Genomic DNA, 19,288 nt, shown 5'->3' with positions numbered 1-19,288 from the left:
AAATAAGTAACACAGAAGCAGAGAATAAAACTGACATACCCACCAACAGAACAATAGTCAGAGAGAAACAAATTACCAAAAAATGGATGTAACTTTAGACTTTGATTTCTAAAACAATGGTCTGGACTTTCAGTTAGATAGTAAAGTTAGGGCAGAATACTTACCAGTAATACACAAGCAATAATCTTATTAGGCACCAACCCTTACTAAGCACACATCATGTGCTAGCAGCTGCTCAGAATGCTTTTCACACATTACTTTATCTTTTAAACTGCTGCGCTTTCACCCAGTTAAAGTAATAAATATATTACACTAAGAGTTTCACTCATTTTAAGTCGATTTATACTTAAAGAAAAACATCCCCTCCAAAAGTCACATACCTATTCACCATTCTAGATGTGACAACGATGAACTGGATGATGCAATGTTTACTTAGAAACTATGACATGACACATCAAACAAGGGGTCTGTATAGGCACGTGACAGGAGCAGGCCAGGAACAACTGTCCACTGGCCAGGAGGAAAGTGACGGCCTTGATCCCAAAGTACAGGAAAATATGCGGGTTAGCAGAGTGCTAGTGGTTTCTGAGCAGTGTGGAAGTACTCAGTAGTGTAAATATTATACAGAGAAAACTCCCTCTCATTCGTATGCTCAAAGCGGGCTCTCCGCAGTGTTTGGAGTTTGGGCTTTCAGGCAACGGAGTCAAGTCAGGCGGCACAGCACCACCTTCTGCAGCCTCAGTCACACGTGGCTGGAGGGGGCACCAAGCAGTGGGCAGAGCGACTAAAAGCACCAGACAGACCCAGCAAGAAAAAAGGCCAGCAATATAAATTTTAACAGAAAGACCAAACCCCCCTCCCTCCAAGTCCACTCCAACCCTGATTATAATACATCCCCAGTGCAGGAGCTAAGAGGTAAATGGCTATTTGAATATTTATAACTGATTAGATTTCCTGCTCAAAAAAGAATCCTATGAAATGTGTGAACTACTGTAATCAATTTAATTAGCCGTTAGTGACTAGACATTTCGAGTAGAATAATGAACCTTTTCGGCATGATGATTTCACATTAAAAATGAAATATCACAGCAGGATAAGCATGCCTTACCCTTGTCAAGGAATTCCAGGGAATAGAGCAGCTCCCAGCTCTCTCTGGCCAGCTTAAAGCTTTCCAACACCTCGATCGAGTTAGCAAGTTCTGCCTTATTGACAACAATGTGACGATTCCTTCCTTTTGCTGAACAGTCTTCATCGTCCGAACTCTGCTTAGAGAATGTGAAGAACATGATTAAAGTTATAAAGATAGTCACTACTTAAACATTATTACGTTTATCACTGTCAATTCTATTATATGAATTTCATATCAAAGTATACTATCATGAGTATAATACAATTTTTTTGAATTTAACAATTTAGCTTTAAAAAGTAACATAAAATTTTCATCCTTTCACGCATTTGATAGTTACTTTTAAAATTAAGGTTTTCTGATGATAAATTCTAAGCTTATGTTGGCTTCAGAGTAAAGCCATAGAGTTAAAACTTCCAATAACTTAAAAAATATATCAATGTTATAAAAGCCAAAACTTACATTTTTACATTTAGGGATACAGCTTAATTAAGTAGCACCTGTTTTACAGTTTACTTTTTTCCAATATGTGACATTTAATTTGCTTCCAAGAAACAGTTTGTTCTGTAACGCAATAAAATTAAAGCCTGAGTCCTCTGAGAAATAATTAAGAGAAACTGTTACTTATCTTTTGTTCACTGCATATAACTTCTCCAATGGCCACCCAATGCAAGGTGTCTGGCCAGGAATTACGTTTGTCTGCACTTACCCATTTTACTTTATAATAAACTTTCCTACGTTTCTTGCTCTTCATCTCAAATAAAGCCAAAGAAAAGAGAGGGCCTCAGAGAAAGGCAACTATTGTAAATGCCACTGAGTATGGTCAGACTTTTTGCCAAAAACACGTAAAGTCAAAAAAGCTCCATTTCACTTTATTTTCCTGAAAATTTCTTGAATCTTTTATTCTACCTACGTCATTTTTATTAATTCATTGACCCAAATTAAATTCTCCCTGCAGATTTTTACCCCACTAAGACCATTTAAAAATATGTACAAATAAACACATCTATGAAACAGAAACAGACTCACAGACATAGAGAAGAGACTTGTGGTTGCCAAGGGTGGGAATGGGGGAGAGAAGAACTGGGAGTTTGGGATTAACGGATGCAAACTATTATATATAGAATGGATAAAAAACAAGATTCTACTGTATAGCACAGGGAACTATATTCAATAGCCTGTAATAAACCATAATGGAAAAGAATATGAAAAGGAATACATATGTATAACTGAATCAATTTGCTGTACAAAAGAAATTAATACAACACTGTAAATCAACTGAATCAACTGAATTTTTAAAATTCAATAAAATTTTTTAAAAATACGTAAAAATATTTCAGCTAAAAGCTCCAATCCTCATAAACAAAACCAACAAACCTCCAGCCAGGCTCACCATGAAGAAAAGAGAGGAACTAAATAAAATAAGAAATGAAAGAGGAGAAATAACAACCAATACTGGAGAAACAAAACAAATCATAAGAGAATACTATGAACAGTTACATGCCAATGAAATGGACAACCTAGAAGAAATGGACAAGTTCCTAGAAACATACAGCCTGTCAAAACTTAATCAAGAAAAAAACAGATACTCTGAACAGACCAATCACTAAAACAGAATCTGTAATTTAAAAAACTCCCTGTGGGCTTCCCTGGTGGCGCAGTGGTTGAGAATCTGCCTGCTAATGCAGGGGACACGGGTTCGAGCCCTGGTCTGGGAAGATCCCACATGCCGCGGAGCAGCTGGGCCCGTGAGCTACGGCTGCTGAGCCTGCGCGTCTGGAGCCTGTGCTCCGCAGCGAGAGAGGCCACGATGGTGAGAGGCCCGCGCACCGTGATGAAGAGTGGCCCCCACTTGCCGCAACTAGAGAAAGCCCTCGCACAGAAACGAAGACCCAACACAGGCAAAAAATAAATAAATAAATAAATAAATAAAAATTGACAACCAATGGGTAGCATTAAAAAAAAAAAAAAAAAAAAAACTCCCTGTAAACAAAAGTCCAGGATAAGATGGCTTCACTGGGGAATTCTACCAAACACACAAAGAAGAACTCATACCAATCCGTATCAAACTCCTCCAAAAGACTGAAGAGGAGGGAACACTCCCAAAGTCATTCTATGAAGCCACCATCACCCTGATACCAAACCAGACAAAGACACTACAAAAAAAAGAAAATTACAGGTCAATATCTTTGATAAATATAGATGCAAAAATCCTCAACAAAATATTAGCAAACTGAATCCAACAATACATAAAAATGATCATACACCCATGATCAAGTTAGATTCATTCCAGGGTCACAAGGATGGTTCAACATAACACTAATCAATCAATGTGATACACCATATTAACAAAAGAAAAGACAAAAACCACACGATTATCTCAACAGATGCAGAAAAAGCATTTGATAAAACTCAACATCTGGACTTCCCTGGTGGCACAGTGGTTAAGAATCTGCCTGCCAATGCACGGGACACAGATTCGATCCCTGGTCCGCGAAGATCCCACATGCTGCGGAGCAACTAAGCCTGTGCGCCACAACTACTGAAGCCCGCGCACCCTAGAGCCTGCGTGCCACAAATACTGAGCCCATACCGTGCAACTACTGAAGCCCGTGCACTCTAGGGTCCACGTGCCACAACTACTGAGCCTGCGTGCTGCAACTACTGAAGCCCGCACGCCTACAGCCCATGCTCCGCAACAAGAGAAGCCACCGCAATGAAAAGCCTGTGCACCGCAACGAAGAATAGCCCCTGCTCACTGCAATTAGAGAAAGCCCTTGCGCAGCAACGAAGACCTGATGCAGCCAAAAAATAAATAAGAAAAAAACAAAACAAAACAAAACTCAACATCCCTTCATGATGAAAGTTCTCACCAAAGTGGGAATGAACATATCTCAACATAATAAAACCACTTACGACAAACCCACCGCCAACATAATACTCAATGGTGAAAAGCTGAAAGCCTTCCCACTAAAATCTGGAACAAGACAAGGATGCCCACTCTTACCACTTCTATTCAACACAGTATTGGAAGTCCTAACCCAGCAATTAGACAAGAAAAAGAAATAAAAGGTATCCAAATTGGAAGGGAAGAGGTAAAACTGTCATTGTATGCAGAAGAAATGATACTCTATATAGAAAATCCTAAAGACTCCACACAAAAACTATTAGAACTAATAAATGAATTCAGCAAGGTAGCAGGATACAAGATAAATATACAAAATTCTGTTACATTTCTTCACACTAACAATGAAATATCAGAAAGAGAAAGTAAAAAAAAAAAAAAATCCCATTTAAAATCACGTCAAAAAATAAATAAACCTAGGAATAAACCTAACCAAGGAGGTGAAAGACCTATATGCTGAGAACTCTAAAACACTGATAAAGGAAACTGAAGATGATTCAAAGAAATGGAAAGGTATCCCATGCTCTTGAAATGGAAGAATTAATATTGTTAAAATGGCCATACTACCCAAAGCAATCTACAGATTTAATGTGATCCTTTATCAAATTACCCATGACATTTTTCACAGGGCTAAAACAAATAATCCTAAAATTTATATGGAACTACAAAAGACCTAGAATTGCCAAAGCAATTCTCAGGAAAAAGAACAAAGCTGAAGGCATAACCCTCTCAGACTTCAGACAATACTACAAAGCTACAGTAATCAAAATAGCATGGTATTAGCGCAAAAACAGACATATAGATCAACGGAACAGAAGAGAGACCAGAAATAAACCCACACACCTCTGGTCAATTAATCTTCAACAGAGGAGGCAAGAATATACAATGGAGAAAAGACAGTCTCCTCAGCAAGTGGTGCTGGGAAAGCTGGACACCACATGTAAATCAGTGAAATTAGAACACTCCCTCACACCCTACACAAAAATAAACTCAAAATGGCCTAAAGACTTATATATAAAGCATGACACCATAAAACAGCTGTAAGAGAACATAGGCAAAACATTCTCAGACATTAATCATAGTAATATTTTCTTAGATCAGTCTCCCAAGGCAAAAGAAATAAAAACAAAAATAAACAAATGGCACCAAATCAAACTTATAAGCTTTTGCTCAGCAAAGAAACTCATAGGAATGCAAGAGATTTCTGTGCATTAATTTTGTATCCTGCTACTTTACCAAGTTCATTGATTAGCTCTAGTAGTTTTCTGGTAGCATCTTTTCTTTTTGTTCTGTTTTGTTTTTTGTTTTTTTGTTTATGGCAGCGTTGGGTCTTCGTTGCTGCATGCGGGCTTTCTCTAGTTGAGGCGAGCGGGGGCTACTCTTCATTGTGGTGTGCGGGCTTCTCACTGTGGTGGTTTCTCTTGTTGTGGAGCACAGGCTCTAGGTGGGCGGGCTTCAGTAGTTGTGGCTGGCAGGCTCTAGAGCGCAGGCTCAGTAGTTGTGGCGCATGGCCTTAGTTGCTCTGCGGCATGTGTGTTCTTCCCAGACCAGGGCTCGAACCCATGTCCCCTGCATTGGCAGGCTGATTCTTAACCACTGCGCCACCAGGGAAGCCCTCTGGTAGCATCTTTATGATTCTCTGTGTATAGTGTCACGTCATCTGCAAACAGTGACAGCTTTACTTCTTCTTTTCTGATTTGGATTCCTTTTATTTCTTTTTCTTCTCTGATTGCTGTGGCTAAAACTTCCAAAACTATGTTGAATAATAGTGGTGAGAGTGGGCAACCTTGTCTTGTGCCTGATCTTAGAGGAAATGGTTTCAGTTTTTCACCACTGAGAACGATGTTGGCTGTGGGTTTGTTATATATGGCCTTTATTATGTTGAGGTAGGTTCCCTCTATGCCTACTTTCTGGAGGGTTTTTATCATAAATGGGTGTTGAATTTTGTCGAAAGCTTTTTCTGCATCAATTAAGATTATCATATGGTTTTTATTCTTCAATTTCTTAATATGGTGTATCACATTGTTTGATTTGCATAGCAGGATACAAAATTAATGCACAGAAATCTCTTGTATTCCTATACATCAATGATGAAAAATCTGAAAGAGAAATTAAGGAAACACTCCCATTTACCACTGCAACAAAAAGAATAAAATACCTAGGAATAAACCTACCTAAGGAGACAAAAGACCTGTATGCAGAAAACTATAAGACACTGATGAAAGAAATTAAGGACAATACAAACAGATGGAGAGATATACCATGTTCTTGGATTGGAAGAAACAATGTTGTGAAAATGACTATACTACCCAAAGCGATCTACAGATTCAGTGCAATCCCTATCAAACTACCAATGGCATTTTTCCACAGAAGTAGAACAAAAAATTTCACAATTTGTATGGAAACACAAAAGACCCCGAATAGCCAAAGCAGTCTTGAGAAAGAAAAATGGAGCTGGAGTAATCAGACTCCCTGACTTCAGACTATACTACAAAGCTACAGTAATCAAGACAGTATGGTACTGGCACAGAAACAGAAATATAGATCAACGGAACAGGATAGAAAGCCCAGAGATAAACCCATGCACATATGGTCACCTTATCTTTGATAAAGGCGGCAAGAATATACAATGGAGAAAAGACAGCCTCTTCAATAAGTGGTGCTGGGAAAACTGGACAGCTACACGTAAAAGAATGAAATTAGAACACTCCCTAACACCATATACAAAAAAAAAACTCAAAACGGATTAAAGACCTAAATGTAAGGCGAGACACTATAAAACTCTTAGAGGAAAACATAGGCAGAACACTCTATGACATAAATCACAGCAAGATCCTTTTTGACCCACTTCCTAGAGAAATGGAAATAAAAACAAAAATAAACAAATGGGACCTAATGAAACTTAAAAGCTTTTGCACAGCAAAGGAAACCATAAACAAGAGGAAAAGACAACCCTCATAATGGAAGAAAATATTTGTAAACGAAGCAACTGACAAAGGATTAATCCCCAAAATATACAAGCAGCTCATGCAGCTCAATATCAAAAAAACAAACAACCTAATCCAAAAATGGGCAAAAGACCTAAAGAGACATTTCTCCAACGAAGATATACAGATTGCCAACAGACACATGAAAGGATGCTCAACATCATTAACCATTAGAGAAATGCAAATCAAAACTACAGTGAGATATCACCTCACACCAGTCAGAATGGCCATCATCAAAAAATCTACAAACAATAAATGCTGGAGGAGGTGTGGAGAAAAGGGAACCCTCTTGCACTGTTGGTGGGAATGTAAATTGATACAGCCACTATGGATAACAGTATGGAGGTTCCTTAAAAAACTAAAAATAGAACTACCATATGACCCAGCAATCCCACTATTGGGCATATACCCTGAGAAAACCATAATTCAAGAAGAGTCATGTACCACAATGTTCATTGCAGCTCTACTTACAATAGCCAGGACATGGAAGCAATCTAAATGTCCATCGACAGATGAATGGATAAAGAAGATGTGGCACATACATACATTGGAATATTACTCAGCCATAAAAAGAAATGAAATTGAGTAATTTGTAGTGAGGTGGATGGACCTAGAGTCTGTCATACAGAGTGAAGTAAGTCAGAATGAAAAACAAATACCGTATGGTAACACATACATATGGAATCTAAAAAAAAAAAAAGTGGTTCTGAAGAACCTAGGGGCAGGACAGGAATAAAGACGCAGACGTAGAGAACGAACTTGAGGACACAGGGAGGGGGAAGCATAAGCCGGGAGACGAAGTGAGAGAGTGGCATGGACATATATACACTACCAAATGTAAAACAGATAGCTAGTGGGAAGCTGCTGCATAGCACAGGGAAATCAGCTCGTACTCTGTGACCACCTAGAGGGGTGGGGTACGGAGGATGGGAGGGAGACGTAAGAGGGAGGAGATATGGGGATATATGTATATGTACAGCTGATTCACTTTGTTATACAGCAGCAACTAACACACCATTGTAAAGCAATTATACTCCAGTAAAGATGTTTTAAAAAAAAAGAAAAAAAAAAAAGAAAATCATAAGCAAAACAAACAGACAACCAACAGACTGGGTGAAAATATTTGCAAACAATGTGACCAACAAGGGATTAATTTCCAAAATATACAGACAGCTCATGCAGCTCAATATCAAAGAAACAAACAACCCAATCAAAAAATGGGCAGAAGACCTACACAGACATTTTTCCAAAGAAGACATACAGATGGCAACAGGCACGTGAAAAGATGCTCAGCAACACTAATTATTAGAGAAATGCAAATCAAAACTACAATGAGGTATCACCTCACACTGGTCAAGATGGCCATCATTAAAAAGTCTACAAATAATAAACGCTGGAGAGGGTGTGGAGCAAAGGGAACCCTCCTGCACTGTTGGTGGGAATGTAAATTGGTGCAGCCACTATGGAGAACAGTATGGAGGTTCCTTAAAAAACTAAAAGTAGAGCTACTATGATCCATCAATCCCACTCCCGGGTACATATGTGGAAAAGACGAAAAGTCTAATTGGAAAAGATACATGCACCCCAATCTTCATAGCAGCAGTATTTACAATAGCCAAGACGTGGAAGCAACCTAAGTGTCCATCAACAGATGAATGGATAAAGAAGATGTGGTATATATGTACAATGGAACACTACTCAGCCACAAAAAAGAATGAAATGCCATTTGCAGCAACAATGGATGGACCTATTATACTAAGTGAAGTAAGTCAGAGAAAGACAAATATTATATGACATCACTTGTATGTAGAATCTAAAAAAGACACAAACTTATTTACAAAACAGAAACAAACTCACAGATATAGAAAACAAACTTATGGTGACCAAGGGGAAAGGGGGGACGGGGGGGAGGTAAATTAGGAGTATGGGATTAATAGATAAAAACTACTATATATAAAATAGATAACCAACAAGGACCTACTACTACACAGCACAGGGAACTATATTCAATATCTTGTAATAACATAGAATGGAAAAGAATCTGAAGTTGTACACCTGAAACTAACACAACATTGTAAAACAGCTATAGTTAAAACAAACAAAAAAAACTCCAATCCTCAAGCTAAACTCAGAAAAATTTGGCACCTCCCTCCCACTACCCACTTTCTCCCCATTCCTTGACAGCTGGGGACCCTCCCCGTCCCACCCTAGTTAGCTTCATATTCTTATCCCCCTAGTAATGACACACACCCCAATTCCTTTCAACACCAAAACCCATCTGTCAGGCACCCTAGCTCATCGGGGCCACATGTGGGCCACACGTGGGCCATCTAGTGAGATACAGTAATAGGAACGGTGTGTTCATCGCCATGGCAACTCATGGAACACGTTCCTGCCTCAAAATGAGATCAGGAGTTTCCGGAAGGGCCTCAGATGTGGTGGGGATAGCGTGGAGTTCCAAACAGTCTATGAAATTCAGAGAAATTGATTTCGAAATACAGAAATGCACTCTGAGGCTCTGCGGGGATGCTCTGAAGCAGGAGTCCTGACCTCAGGGAAGGTACACGAGTGTATGTGGTGGGAACACCCTGCCCACAGGGAAGACTGCCCCCGGCTCCAGCTGCCTGGCCGGTCACGTGAGCAGGCACTTAGGCTGTGGGGAGAATGTCCACCCCACTGCAGGGGTGGGCCTCCACAAGGGGCCAGCATTATCAGAGACACCAATTATTAAAGGGAAGTCAGACATCTGGATAGTGAGAGAAAGCCTCCAAGTTTTAGGTGCTAGGTTAGTAAAAACAAAACAAAACAAAACAAAACAAAACACTATGAGTAAAACAAGACAGGTCTGTGAGCTGAGCTCATGGGCCACCAGGTATGTCCCCTGCCACAATGGGACAAACAGACCTGGCTGGACCTGCATTGGGTGGGGAAGGCAGTGGGACGGAGACCCCAGACTGCCTGGAGGGCCAGAGCATGAGAGCAGAGCCTGCTAGACGGCACACGACGAGTGAAGGATGGAAGGAGAAACGGATGGGCCAGAGGCTAAACAGCTGTACCACCGCCCGGACCCAAACCCAGGAGGGCATGTGTGAATCCCCTCGCGCACCAGAGCTCACGGAAGGCCTGCTGGGGCGCAGGCACCGTTCGAATGGATACCCAGACACTGTCACTGGCCCCATGGAGCTTGTACTCTGGTGAAGGGACACGGACAGCAAACCAACCAACCAAGAAAGAATTAAAAATAAACAGCAATAAGGGCTATGCAGAATTTGGATACAGTAATAAAAAGAGAAAACTGATGGCCATTTGGAGGCAGCCTCCGGGAGAGCGCTCAGCTCTGGGCTGAACACTGACCGACGGGACCCAGCCAGGCACAGAAAGGCACTCCGCCCCAGAGCGTGGCTATGAGCTGCGCCGGGGCCCGGGCAGGAGCAGCGGCAGCCAGCGTGTCTGCAGCACCGAGGGCGGCTCAGTGCATGCTCCGAAGCCAAAGGAAAGAGTCTGGATTTTACTCTTAGAGTGATGGGAAGCCGTCGGAGGCAGAAGCCATGTCTGACTCACACTGTGAAAAGGTCACTAAGGCTGCTGGGTAGAGGAGAGATTGTGGGGAGCAAGAGAGCAAGCAGGGAGCCAGGAGGACGATGCGGGTGACCCAGGGCAGAGGCCGCGGTGCCTGAACAGGGAGGAGGCGGGAGGGATGGAGAGACGCAGGGTGCGGCTCTGCTACGTACGCTGAATGACAGGCCGCTCCTTTTCACTAAGACTAGGAACACACAACCTACCACCTACATGGGTGGGAGAGGTGTCTGTGGTCTTACTGTGAAACCACACACCCGCAGAAAGCAGAAGGGAGAGCTAACGAGAGTTACCCCACCTAGGGATGTCAGGAAAGAACGGAAGAGCAGACAGAGGGCATCTGGGAAAGCCTGGTTAGCACGGAGATCTCAGCCTGGGGTTCAGGGTTGGGCTTCAAAGCAAAATTGTGCATGTTGAGCATTTTTCTGTGGAAGGAAACAAACTAGTTTTTCAGAAGGGTTAATACCCTTACACGCACGTTCAGAATGGGCCACGTCTTCCCACTCCAAACCACTTCATACTCCAGAACCTTGGAGACATCAGATTAAACCGATTTTCAGACCTGCCTCTCATCAAGCCAGGGTTTCGTTAAATGTTACCCAAGGGCTGAAGAAGAGCAGGTAAGAGACTGAAAGGCGGAGAGAAGAGGGGACAGAAGGTGGGTGAGACTCCTGGCTGCCCTCACACTTCCACCAGAGGAGGAGCTGGCACGCTATGCCCTGCAGGACAAACCCTGCTGTCTCCCACTGTCTGTGGCTATTTCTGCACTTTAGCAGCAGAGCTGAGTAGCTGCCATGGAGACACATGGCCTGCAAAGCCTGAAACATGCACCACCCGGCATTTTACAGGACAAAGTGTGCTGAGCCCTGACCCAGAGCATCCCCACTGTCACGTTACATGACGGGCCTCCACAGAAGTGTTCCTTGAAAGAAAGGATTCCTCTGCTTAAAAAGAGTTCGAAAATCAGCGTTGGGCACTGGCTCGCCAGCAGGCCAGACCAGAAGACTGATGGTTCACTCTCTCTAGTTTCCTGCATCTTTGTGCAAGCTGCCCCCTCTCAACAAAATCTACTTCCCATTTCCAAACAACAAAACCCTACAAGGCTGGCGTCAAATGCCAACCTCCTTCATGGGACCGTTCCAACATCTCCCCTCGGGTTATGACCTCCTACCCCGATGGCCTAAGAACTCCCCGTTCTGTGGCCAGTGCCCCTTGGCACCCCGCTCTACATGTCCAAGGTAGTTTATCTGGTTTTGCCTTTTAAATTTAATCGATGGCACTAAGTCAAATAGGTATGAACGACTTACACCAGGGTTCCTCCGCCTCAGCACTAGCGGCCTTTGGGGCTGGATAACTCTTTGCTGTGGGGCTCTCCTTGTGCACAGGAGCATGGTTAACAGCATCCCTGGCCTCCGTTCACTAGATACTAACAGTAACCCCTCCCCACCGAGCCACGACCATCAAACATGTCCTCGGACACTGTCAAATAACCCAGGGGGCAAAATCGCCTCTAGTTGAGAACCACTGATTTTATATAGTAATTATATTTTATAATTAAAAGACCTAAGCTTTATCAATTTAACTCCAGAGCCATGTTTTACAAAGATTCATTTCTAGCAAACCATAAACATATAATCTGTTAACAATTATATCTGAAAGAATTACCATGGTTTTATCTCTTCCCTCAGCTAGTTTCCTCTTTTTATGTATGTGTTTATTGCGATCAATTTCTACATCACCGTATACATTTGATATGTCCTCCAGAAGAACCAGTGGAACTTGGCTAGGGGCATTAGGACCTGTGGATGGAGGGAAAACACCAACACTTAAAAATGCAGCAAGGAAAACAGTACTTAATATCAGGTGGAAATTTACTCAACCATCGTGTGAAAATACGTTCAGTATCATCCCAATTAGGTAAACAAATAAGTATACATATACATATACAGAAATGAAAAACTGTACAGATATAAACCAAATTGTTAATAAAGGTTCTTTCTCAGTGGTGGACAAGGGAAAGCTCCCTCTTTGTATTTGTTCTTATGTTATCTAACAATTTTTTACAATGATCACGAAGCATAAAATTACCAAAAAAAGAAAAACTACCAAGTCGCACATACATTATTGTTATAAATTCCAAACAAATATATGAAACACTACAGGCAATACACAAAAATGAGAGCTGCATTATACTGGAAGTACTGTGGCTGATTTCACCCTGTAGTTTTCCTGTTTTTCCCATTCTCTAGAATTTACATGCATACGTATTATTTTTAAAATCTTTGTCTATTGAGAAGTCATTGTGAAATCTACTTCAGTACTTAGCTACATCTGCTGCTTTTTTAAAACAGAGGCATTCAATATCTGTATTTAGTTTCACAGTACCACTACATCCTTTGACATAGAAGCTTTTAATGAAAACTTACTTACATAAATATCAACAACTAATGAAAGCTCTGGCATCACCCCGCAATTATTTGGATCCAAGAACAATGTTAAGGTAAACATTTTCATCTTCCTCACCACCCCCAATGAGGCCAGTATTCTGAGACACTCTAAAATTCTTAAACCAACCTTGGAATAGAGACGGCTGTATGCTGTTGACATACTGAAATGCATTCTTAAAGAAGACCAACATAGTGGAATAAACCACTTGGTTTTTATATTTTGCATGAGCTTCATTATCAAAGTTGTTCATGTATCTGCAGAGATCCTTCATTCTATGCAAAATATCACCATAGCTTCTGAAAGGTGAAGGACAGTAAAAATTATTTAATTACTCTGGGCTTGTCAGCAAAAGGTCTACCAGAGAAAAGCCCCAATAAAACCATTACAACTACCAAATGTGGCTCTAGGCATGTATAATTATTCTTCATTGTCTGCATATGGATGCAAATTCCTCTTCTGAATTAGAGCAGCAACAGGCCAAGAGTTCATGACACAAACATGCCAAGTAGCTTCTCTTTCCTCTAAACACCAAGGAGTGCTTCAAGCTCAACAGCATCTTAAGAGTTCATACTTCCATTACGAATCTTTAAATAAGGTGAAAAACCACACTCTTTTGCATAAATACTGAGTGTTACAGAATTTGCCCAGACAGAGGTGTACCTCTACATTATATGCTTTTAGAAAAAAATATTTTGTTTTATAGAGAGTATGCTATCAAAAGATTTGTTATGCAATCTTAGAAACGAACAGTTTTGTACCGTCTTCCTTTATCCATCTGCCAGTCACATCTCATTCCAACAACATTCAAAATCTTAAACAACCTCTCCCAAGGGTCCACGATCTGGGATGATTTTTCAGTCAGCCCCTCTATTATGTACTTCTGAGAGCTACGTTTGCTCGGTGACATTAAATCAGACGTTTCTTGGGCACCTGAGATGTGAAAAAAAAGTAGTTGACAATTAACATTACTACTTACTATTTATGCGGTACTTTATAGAGAAAAAATGTCTAACTCCCATGCAAAAGGCAAGAACACAGAACCTCAACATGTTGTGTGTTTTATTCAAAGACCCACCACTGGCCCCTGGTAGAGGAGGAAGGGACCTTTGAGCTGTGGTTAACGTAGGAAGCTAACCTTATAGATCAGCAGGTTCACTGTTTCAATCGAGGGGTAAAACTGGTTCCAGAAAAGTCTCATCTCCTAACTGTAGTGTTTTTTTCTAGGAACCGTCTTTTAGCAAGACTATCAAACTGGTATGTATCCAGAGGAGAATAATCCGAATGTTGAGGGATTTCTGAGCTTGAAATTTTACAAAATAAAAAATACAATACAATAAAATAAACTGCAGGTTATTCCCACTTACCTTGATGCTGACTCTCTATTTGAGTAGACCTAGTGACATAATTGATATAAAATTCAGCTGCTTTGTTCAAGTACTTATACAACAAATTGGCAGGCAACCGAACATCATGGTTGTTAATTATTAGAGGAAGGACATCACACACTGTTGAAGAGGGAAAATTAGGAAAAACCGATTAAGCTGTTTGTCTACTCTAGGGTTCTGGCAAAAACAAAATTTATTTTAGAGTTCACTTAATGTACTACCTAAGATAGACAGGCAAAAAGAAACCCCTTATGGCACATTTATTTAAAAACTGCAGTGCAGAGGGACACCAGTGCAGTGGATGGAGTCAGCAAGGAAACACACAGGCAGATTCCACATTATGAGTGATGTTTGGGTGGAAATTCAGGTGTTTGTTTATTAGTATGCTTCATACTCAAATACATGGTTACACGTACTCTTTCAGAGATATCAACTATTACATAATAAAAATTTAGGAGTTGTTTAAAATGCTTTCTGAACTGAAAAAATAAACACAGATTTAAATCCCATAATACGAAGAGTTCCTTTGCTTTCCACAAATGACCTTATTTTTGAAATGACACTTACCCCCAGCATATTCTACTTAGCATAAGGAATGAATACAAGATGTAATTTTTCTTACCAAATAATTTTCTAAAGCAGTTAACAGGAGATTCTTGCTCTTCAATAGTTTCAGCCTCCAATAGTGCCTCCCCAAGGCCAACCTGTTTCAAAATACAATTAATCATTTGTGTTAAGTTTCAGATGTCAGAATTACAAGAATAAACACCATATTTGATTTACCACATAGTTTGTACATTCAAACTTACCCAAGAAACAAATACTATCATTTTAAAGACTAGAAAACAAAAGAATGCATCAGCAACACCACCCAGAAGGGAACCCCACATGCACCTGACCACAGACCACTCTGTCTTGGTTATTCTCCCCTGAACTAGTACAATTAAAATGTCTAAGAAACTTAATGGAAGCACTGGAGCTAGTTTGATAATAGAGATGTAGAGATTTTTCTAAGAAATGTAGAAACTAACTTTATTCTCTACATCAAGATGCATTATGTAGACAAAATTTAATATCTTCAAGAGTTGCCGGGAGTAGTCAGTCATACAGCCTGGACTAGGTCGGACACAACTGTTTGAGAAGGCCACCTTCCCATTACTGATGCCCTAGCCTAGTAGAAAGCTGGCTTCTCCAAATCCACCAACACCTGCATCATCTTCCTTGTAACCACTTGGCGATGCATGGCGTGGGGGGAGAGGGGAACCATGTAAACAATTACATGAGACAGAAAGTTAAAAGTCAGAGTAATGATCAGGGAGGACACCAGGTTGAACAGCATCCCCCCAAAATTCACGTCCACTCAGAACCTCAGAATGTGACCTCATATATTTTTTATCTTATAAAAAAGGTCTTCATGGGACTTCTCTGGTGGTGCAGTGGTTAAGAATCTGCCTGCCAATTCAGGGGACATGGGTTCGAGCCCAGGGCCGGGAAGATCCCACATGCCGCCGAGCAACTAAGCCCGTGAGCCACAACTACTGAGCCTGTGCTCTAGAGCCTGCGAGCCACAACTACTGAGCCCACGTGCTACACCTACTGAAGCTCACATGCCTAGAGCCTGTGCTCCGCGACAAGAGAAGCCACCGCAGTGAGAAGCCCGCGCACTGCAACGAAGAGTAGCCCCAGCTCGCCGCAACTAGAGAAAGCCCACGTGCAGCAACAAAGACCCAATGCAGCCAAAAAAAAAAAAAAAGAAAAAGGTCTTCGTAGAAGTCATACTGGATCAGGGTGGGTCCTAAATCCAATGACTGGTATCTTTATAAGAAGGTCATGTAAAGACACAGGGACACAGACCACAAAGAAGGCCACATGACAACAGAGGCCGAAACTGAGTGATGAAGCTGCAAGCCAAAGAATGACAAGGATCGCTGGTGCCCCAGAAGCCAGGATGAGGTGAGCAGGAGTCCTCCCCAGAGCCTTCACGGGGAGCACGGCCCTGCCCATACCTTGCTTTTGGGCTTCGAGCTTCCAGAATTGTGAGAGAATAAACTTCTGTTGTTTTAAGGCACCCAGTTTCTGGTATTTTGTTATGGCGGTCCTTGAAACTAATATACGGACGTACAGAGAAGGTTAACTGGGGCCAGCAGCCAGAAAAGTGGAGCCAGAAAGAATAAGCCAAAGAGTTTGAATTAAGAGAGTTAATGATTTGAATCCCACCTCTCCGTTACTGGCTACGGAAAGTGACTAACATATATGTAAAGTAGGATGCTATCTACCTCAACGGATCTAAGGAGTACAGAAGGACCTACTGAACACCGACCAATGCCTGCCAGTAGCACTCAATAATAATTAGAGATATGAGGAAAGGGCAGAGTAGAGGGAAAACAGTGACCATGTGGCAAAAGCATGTGAAAAATGTTAAGAATACAAACTATGGCTCTCCTTTAAATTCAAACACATTGTTCAATACAATGAAACAGATTATTTTTTAAAACTTTACTGTACTTTACAAATTGAAGATAAGTAGCAGTGCCAAGGCTTGGTGACTGTTTCCTCACACTGGTAACACAACTTCTACTGGGTATTCATAGCGTTTGGTAACAGTGACATCCTTTTAGCTTTAATGACAAAGATTCCTTGATTTGAGTTCAACCTTATCTGGTACTCCTCAGAATTAGAATAATCTGCTTTAGAATAATATACACTGTAGCTCTTAAACATACTCGTGAGTCCACTGATCAATTTTATTCTCTTTTATGAAAAAGGAAAGGATCAAATCTTACCCCATGCTGTACCACCGTTTCAGGGAATCGTCTCAAAAGTAGAAGCAACATTTCTGATCGTTCCAAAGTGTTGAAGCATTGTTCCGTAACCTTTAGTAACATTTCACACTGAACCCGACCAGGAAGAGTTTCAAATAAACCTGTATATAACACAGTTCACTTTTAAAAGTTTCTTTCAGAAAGAAAGTACGGAAGCAAAAGTGGAAATAAGGCATCATCACGTACAGAATGGTATATACTAAGTGAAGAATCACTATTTTTGGAGTTCACCTACAACCTGGAAGGCTTTGGGGTCAGATACTATAGGGCATAAGATATTTGCTGAATGACGATAAAACCTTTGGAGGCCTTATTGGATCTAGAAGAGAAGAATGATGCCTGGGAAGGGTCACAGCAGTGCTTGCTGCTGACTGAGATAAAAAGCACTCACTTGAGTTGAAATGACCTAAACAATCTACTTTCTTTTTTATCCAAAATCTGAAATCCTGGATTGGCTATAGCAACCAACACAGAGTGAAGGTTAATGAGAAAGGTCATAAATTACTAAAAGTTTCTCTCCTGTTCTGTGGAGATCTGTCTAATCTACAGATGTTTTATGATTACTGTAGAACTTGTTAAAATATATTCAGTTTCCCGGGCTAACTGATAAGTCCACATCCTTTAAGGAAGTTTAAAGGGTTCTAAGCATATGCTCAAGGGATCAAGTGACATCATTTGTACAGGCTTCAGTTGCCAAGAACAAAACATGCATATGGGTACCAATACCACAGATGTGACTTTTTTGTGAAATTACTACACAGAACTTGGTATTCCAGAAGTAGTAATTTTTTTTAAAAGAATTATATGTTTTTTATTATAATATAATTCTACTTGGAAATATTTTGGTATATCTACAACTGTATTATATGAGATAACATCATCATTATGTTCTAATAACAGTAAAAAGAATGATCACTTTCTAGATATTTCTGTTTTTCAGAAAATTATTATTTTTAAAATTAACAGCTCAATAAAATTGCATGTTATTGGGTTCACAGTTGTGAGTCACTTTTACTATGGTGAAATAATTGCTAGTATTTTTACCCAAGTAGGCAAAACTTCCAAAATACAATTACCTTGAATCTCATACAGACATTTTATAAAAATTAGATGAATTATCTTCTTTTACATTTTTGCTTCTAATTTTATCATAAATTATGTATATTGCTAGAGTATGTAGCATAAAACACATTATTATATCTTATCTCTGATTTCTTAATGATAGCTTTAATGCCTTACCTATTTATCGATGTTGGTAATTTTATTTTTTACATCTTTATTGGAGTATAACTGCTTTACAATGTTGTGTTAGTTTCTGCTGTACAACAAAGTGAATCAGCTATACGTATACATATATCCCCACATCCCCTCCCTCTTGCATCTCCCTCCCACCCTCCCTATCCCACCCCTCTAGGTGGTCACAAAGCTGATCTCCCTGTGGTGTGTAGCAGCTTCCCACTAGCTATCTAATTTACATTTGGTAGTGTATATATGTCAGTGCTACTCTCTCACTTTGTTCATCTTCCCCTTTCCCCCTGTGTCCTCAAGTCTGTTCTCTACACCTGTGTCTTTATTCCTGTCCTGCCACTAGGTTCATCAGAACCATTTTTTTAGATTCCATATACACGCGTTAGCATACCGTATTTGTATTTCTCTTTCTGACTTACAGAAGTAGTAATTTACACACCATTAAGTTATCACTTCATTCTTACTTCTTAAAAATTGGGTTTGTTTATCCTGTGAATCGTTTCTTAATGCTGATGTAATAATGCTGATTTCTCTCCACACCACGGGCTGATCTGGGAAATTCACAAACCTATTTTTAAAATGAATGCATTAAATTAAAATGTCAGATTCCAAATAGTATCCAAAAAAGAAAGTAAAATGCTAGCATCAGAGAAAAACACATTTTACTATATTCCAAGTGAATACACAGATGTACCAAAACAAACCGAAATAAAGATATAAAAATAAAAACTAAGAAAAATGAGGGTACTCACAAAAGTCTGTAGTTTTTTTAATAAGTGAAAAGACAAGTG

General features: G+C 40.3%; 1 protein-coding gene across 4 annotated transcripts in view; it reads right to left on the bottom strand.

Moving 5' to 3' along the window:
• The window catches only part of INTS10 (integrator complex subunit 10), a 37,096-nt gene that overhangs the window by 15,862 nt on the left and 1,946 nt on the right, over nucleotides 1-19,288 (bottom strand). For 2 of the 4 annotated variants that reach the window (XM_061177617.1, XM_061177620.1), the window contains exons 3-10: nucleotides 18,962-19,065; nucleotides 17,211-17,350; nucleotides 15,050-15,131; nucleotides 14,407-14,547; nucleotides 13,801-13,972; nucleotides 13,169-13,338; nucleotides 12,260-12,393; nucleotides 1,109-1,265 (exon numbers count right to left, since the gene is read on the bottom strand). In XM_061177617.1, the coding sequence (XP_061033600.1) occupies nucleotides 1,109-1,265; nucleotides 12,260-12,393; nucleotides 13,169-13,338; nucleotides 13,801-13,972; nucleotides 14,407-14,547; nucleotides 15,050-15,131; nucleotides 17,211-17,350; nucleotides 18,962-19,065 (1,100 nt within the window). The remainder of the gene's footprint in view (nucleotides 1-1,108; nucleotides 1,266-12,259; nucleotides 12,394-13,168; nucleotides 13,339-13,800; nucleotides 13,973-14,406; nucleotides 14,548-15,049; nucleotides 15,132-17,210; nucleotides 17,351-18,961; nucleotides 19,066-19,288) is intronic. The other 2 variants (XM_061177619.1, XM_061177621.1) reach the window with 1 other exon arrangement.

Source organism: Eubalaena glacialis, chromosome 20, assembly GCF_028564815.1.
Source record: "Eubalaena glacialis isolate mEubGla1 chromosome 20, mEubGla1.1.hap2.+ XY, whole genome shotgun sequence".
Classification (NCBI taxonomy): Eukaryota; Metazoa; Chordata; class Mammalia; order Artiodactyla; family Balaenidae; genus Eubalaena; species Eubalaena glacialis.
The sequence above is the reverse complement of the archived record's forward strand: the minus strand, read 5'-3'. Positions and strand labels throughout refer to the sequence as shown.